Source organism: Pinus tabuliformis, chromosome J, assembly GCF_031772625.1.
Source record: "Pinus tabuliformis cultivar Carrire ecotype Pingquan chromosome J, CPIR1, whole genome shotgun sequence".
In the NCBI taxonomy this organism is placed as follows: Eukaryota; Viridiplantae; Streptophyta; class Pinopsida; order Pinales; family Pinaceae; genus Pinus; species Pinus tabuliformis.
Window position 1 is genome coordinate 383,273,436 of NC_142295.1, and position 5,847 is coordinate 383,279,282.

A 5,847-nucleotide genomic window follows, 5' to 3' on the forward strand; every position below is an offset into this window, starting at 1 on the left:
TGAGTTTAAACCTAGTGTCCATATTCACTACAGGCAATTCACAAATCTAGATTCATTGCAACGTTATAATAAGAATTTATAAATCACCCCATCACACTAGGGCTGGAAGAATGATAGACCACCCCACCACACCTGGGCTAGAATAATTGATAGTTCATCCCACCACACCCGGGCTAGAGATTCTGTATTGCACCTCTCTTACAACTATGCAATCATGATATTTACTTTAGATATTTTTGCATTTCATAAACCACATTTTTCTATCTTGCAACATGACATACCTCCACCGGAATGCTTTACGAACACAGATATCCTTGGATCACAGTCTGAATGAGTTCCTGCTGTCAAGGGACATCATTTGCTTCTCTAATGAGGATTTTTTATTATCTAGAATAAAAAATGGAAAACCAGGCTAAATGTTCGTTTCAGAAAAATCAAAAGAATATATCAATTCTTTAACATGTATAATTGAAAGTTGGTAGTATTCTTGATTTTGCAAAAAGAACTATAAAAGGGAAGTGTTTGATATGATGAGCAGGCATAACTACAAAATTCCATTATTGAAGGAATCCACTTGGTTGGGTAGTCAACTTATTTTTCCATTAGATGAATAAGGTAATTCAACGTACCTCACTAAGGCATTAACCACCAAATTTCCAGACTCTATACTGCACCCACAAAAGAAGGTTTTGGAGGAAGGAATTTTGACTGTTCAAGCTAACCTCCTTTTTGCTTTCACAGTTAATTTTTGTTCTTTTCCCTACTTGTTTTTTAACATAGTGTTTTTTTCATATTCCTATATACAACTTCTGTTCAAGCTAACCTCCTTTTGCTTTCACAGTTAACCTTTGTTTTTTTTCCTATTTGTCATTTAATCTAGTGTTCCTGTCATCTTTGTGCATACAACACTAGTAACAGAGCATTTTTAAGCAAAAGTAACTATTCTTGTTTGCACAGAACATCCCCTGGGGTTGAATGTTGTCAGTTGGTGCAATGTTGTGGCTATGGTTTGAAATGTTAGAAATTCGTGGAATTGCATAATGGCATGCATTCATTGTGGGAGACAAGGCACCGCATATAGTTGAGAAAATATGTACAATGTTGAACAACTTAGCTAAGCAGATGGAGGAAGGAGGGTATGTCGCGGACACAAATTTTGTATTGGATGATGTGGAGGAAGAGGCAAAGGAAGACATGCTACATAGTCATAGTGAAAAGCTAGCTATGCATACAAATGTAGTGATGCTAGAAAGCGTCAGTTTAGGTCCTAAAATTTTTCAAATGAGCAAAGAAGGGCAAGGATATTAATGGGCTGAAACAAACCAGAATAACAGGAACTTTAGCAGTAACTATTTTAGGAAATTAATAATATATTATTATCTAAAAAGAGAGGCGTAATTGAGTGTTTTTTGTTGATGAAACCGTAACAGAAACGTCCTTATGTGATATATGTACAAGTAAAACATTACCAAGTGAATATATACAATGATGAGCAGCTGAAATTTGAATCATATACAATGTTGACGAGTATTGTCACAAAAGTGGATACAAGTTTGTACATGCTTTGCAATGTATTTCTTGAAATTTTACATATTCTATACATAGAGACGTGTTTGGTAGGTAGTAACTAAACATATATACAATGAAAGTATTCTTTGACATCTAAACATATATACAATAAAAGCATTCTATGACATGTAAATGTAATTGACAATGAGCAGCTAATCATATATGCATGATGGGGCATGGCATCAACAACACCAATTAATGTTTATTGTGGTGCCAAATTGTGCGAGTTGTTCATGCAATTGATTCTGCGTTTTCCTGTGTGTGTTCCTTTCATGGATGTGAATTGTTTTCTTGAGTATTTTTCTTATCTTCTTTAACAATTCAATGGTTGGATGCAAATGGTAAAGAGGCAATGATTGTTGGGGCAGTATCCTTGTTTGCATATCTTGTAATGTAAGTTCTTGTTGTTGGATTTCTTGGCAATACTCATACAACATTCGGAGGTAGCCTGTATCCATACCTATTGCCATCCAAAAAGAAAACATTGTAAGTGACAATGGATGTGTTTGCTAAAAGCATTTTTTTTAAAGAAATGAATTAAAATAAATAAATTTCTAAAGAAATTTTTAAATTGCAGTGAATGCTAGACTTTGCCATTCGTAGTGGAAAACATTTTGTTTGAAGATTTTAAATAAATTTAACGAAATTTAAACTAATATAAAATCATATGAGGTTAAATGTAATAGCAAGCAAATGTAGGTGAAATTTGGTTATGTAGTAAGTGGTGTTTACCATGTGGGTAAATCTAGAAGACAGGTTGTATGATTAGCTAGAGTGTATTCTCCTGCATAGATTTTGATGCAAGCAATGATTCCTCTTGCTGTCTACGCTTAAGATATGGATTCTCGTGCATTTGTGCAATGCATGAGAATGGAAATGCTGGATTGATTTGAATGTATGCCAATGACCGCACTCTTGAAATTGCAGTGAACGTTAGCCCTTGTCGTTCTTTGGTGCCGATGTCTACTGTTGCTTTGTCTAATGTCATTCCTTGTGACTTGTGTATTGTTAAAGCCCATGCCATTTGAAGTGGTATCTGACGGCGTGTATCCCTTGTGATGGGAGAAATGGGTACATATGTTGGGTGTGAAATGTCCCATGGTGTTCCTTTGTATTGTTGAAAGTCGACAACCACGAAGGATGGTAATTCTGGGAGCTTTGAGTCAATTGAATAAAATATCGAGATGACTTTCCCAAGTGCACCATTGACAAGGCCTGCATTCACCCATAAGTTTCCGGTGATCATAAATTTTTGTTCGTTGCATAAGAGCACTTTTGCAGGCAAATGCTCATCTTCTGCTGTAGTAGAAGTTTTCTCTCTTTGTTGTTCTGTAGAGCAAAGCGCGACTGGGATGTTCAATTTTTAAGCATTTTCTTATTATGCAACACAACTGAGTTGTTCGTTGCATATAGGTGCATGGATTCTTCAAATGTGTGTTGCTCTTCATGTGTTAGAGAATAATTTGTCCTTGACATTAGGAGTTGCCAATCTTCAAGTGTAGATATTCCATTTCTGAGATTTGTGAGTATTTGCCGGAAAGCAACCTGGGACGGGCTAGCTCCTTGTTGACAAAAAACAGTTGAAAGTGTTATGAATGTGTCAAAGCTGCGCCAAAGTGTAGTGCCACGTGATGTCCCAGCGTATAAAGGAATGTCTTTTACAAGTGGTAGCTGGCCTAAATCTCCGACAAGGATAATTGAGCAATTGCCAAATGGTACATTTTGGTGAAGAGGGAATGCCTCTCTTAGATGATCGTCAATGCGAGGAAGCATTTTTGGACCAATGAAGCTCATTTCATCAATGAGAATGTATTCTACATAACTAAGTTGCTCTTGCAGTTGTAGGAGTGGTTGGCCTTCAGGAGGATGCATTGTTTGGATAGGGATACGAGGGGCAGAGTGAATTGTGAGGGCATTTATGTTGAAAGCTGCAACGCCAATTGGTGCAAGTAATAATAAAGGGTTTTTGTTTGTTGGTGAGTTTTCCACAAATGCATGGTGTAGACAGTTAATCAAATGGGATTTTCCTGTCCCAGCTGTTCCTTGTATGATGATTCTGCCTGGGCATTTTGGCGAAGGGGTTTTAAAGTGTGAAAAAATAGTGGTAAAAGCTATGTTTTGGGTAGGAGATAATGTGTAATCTTGGGGAAGGTTGGAAAAAGAATGATGTTGGTTTTGAATAGTTGAGCGATTGAATTCAACGAAATTTATCGTAGTTTCTTGCAAGTGGAGAGGGATAGTAGTATGCGACCAATTGTGGTTGGCATCGAAGTCGTGGTAGCCAATCATGTCGAGGTCATCAACTGCAATATTGTAACCTAGGTGCAGCTGAGAGAGGATTTTCCATTCATTCATCTGCATGGAATCAAGAGGGATGTGGGGGGTAGTTTGATCTTTAATATGTGGGGTTTGTGGGTTTTCAATTTCTCGATGGACATGCCATGGTGTATATGTACCCTTTATTTGTTCCCAGTGTGCAATTATTTCTGCATCAGTTGAACCAATATCATTGGGGAGTGTGCGGAAGGGGAAATACAATAGTAATTCACTCCAGCAAAAAGTGGCATAAGAAGGATCATCAGAGAGAGGAATGACATTGTAGTGGGGAAAGACATGTACAATCATTGGAGGGAATATGTGTTTCCATTGGTTTTTTTTCCGTTGGGCAGAATATGACCATGAGCGTGCAGATTCAAGGAGGGGCAGTGATTCTAATGAAACAGGCCTGTTCATGTATGCAAGGATAAAATTTGGTGTCAAACGGGGATTCTCAATATCTTGCGAAACACGTTTGAAAACAACCTTGTTGACATTCAAAGAATGAAATGTACGGCTGCACAGAGAGAGAGGCAACTTTTGTAACATATGGCATATTTCTTGCACTCCAATGTCTCTATCTGCAATGGTTTCTGTGAGGAGTTTTCGGATAACAACAATAGTAGGTGCTTCTGGAATGGCACTTTGTGAAATTCGTGATAGCATTTGATGGTAGCTCTCAGATCTTGTTTCTGCTTTTGATGCATATTTTGCAATTTACTTTAACACAACATGGCGAGATAGGACAGGTTGACAATCAACATTTTCTCTCCAGATAGAGAGTAGATCGGCATTGTGAATATTCAATCTTTCATCATTGCGAGCAGGGACGTAGGTGTTTTTCCCTTTATCATCAAAGAAAATTGAAGATGTGGGGTTTAATTCCCACAACACTCCATATCAACAACTAAGTACATTGTCTTTCTTGCAGAGACAAGAAGATTCATGACACTTTGTATGACGTTGAACGCAGTTGACGAGCTCTGTATAGTCTTCAGACTATTTGGACTTGAATATTGATTCTGCGCCAAGAAGACATGGGTTATGAATTTTTGATTGGTGAAGGGGAATATTTCGGTATTCTGCATAACGTGGATTCCAGGCAGTTACGTAGTGGTCGAAATAATTATGTGCATTAGCAACTTCCACTGCATTGTTCCAGTCAATTGTGTCCATATTTGGTGCATTTTGCAACCAGAGGAAGCCATGAATGTGTGCGGATCCTCTATGTTGCCATTCGTATCTGAATATAATATGAAGGTAAAATTTGGTTAAAACATATACGCAATGTAGAAATTAATGTAGAGGGAAATGGATATTAAAAAATACCTACACCAGTAGTCTATTGGATGGAGGCCTTTTTGTAGGATTTCTTCGAGGAAAATTGTAAAGCTGCAGTGCATATATTGGGATGTTAGATGTGGGTTTTTAATTATGTTTTGAATTCTCCATTGGAAGTCGTTGTCTGAACTAGAAGGAACACTGGTAGGCATGATCATGTGCAAGTCATGCCATTTAGTATCAGCTGCATTGAGAGTGAAAAAGAATGTCGGGCTTCCTATTTGCATGATCATGTCAGTCAGTTCAGAGCATCATTTGTTCCAGAAAGACCGTGTTCCTCGTAGGCCTGAACCGAATCGCATTATTTGCTCTGGCAGTCTTGAATCTGGAGAGTCATGGAGACACTGTCGCAGGTCCAAAACCGTTGTTGGCAAGTTGTTCTCAATGTACTTCTTCACGAAAACACTAGCAGTTGTTTGGCTACGGTGGCGCATTAGAATGCTATAAAGATAGTAGCGGAATCTTGGGTGTCGGCCAAATCGGTTATCATGGTAGTGCAGCAAGTGCAAAGCATATTCATGCATCTCAACTTTTGTAAGTCTTGGTTGCATGATCATGGCAATGCCTGTAGGGAAGAGTGTGGGGAATTCCATGGCAAAGAGGCCTACGGTGTTGTATTCA

At 38.1% G+C, this 5,847-nt stretch overlaps 1 protein-coding gene across 1 annotated transcript; it reads right to left on the bottom strand.

The window, feature by feature from the left end:
- Positions 1–2,338: 2,338 nt before the first annotated feature.
- On the bottom strand, positions 2,339–2,815 carry LOC149227375 (uncharacterized). Its single transcript, XM_089380477.1, has one exon. The coding sequence runs from the start codon at positions 2,813–2,815 to the stop codon at positions 2,339–2,341; it is 477 nt and encodes a 158-aa protein (XP_089236603.1).
- Positions 2,816–5,847: the final 3,032 nt, after the last annotated feature.

Coding starts and splice junctions, on each gene's coding strand:
- LOC149227375 (XM_089380477.1), bottom strand. CDS start 2,815: ATGATCACCGGAAACTTATGGGTGAATGCAGGCCTTGTCAATGGTGCA.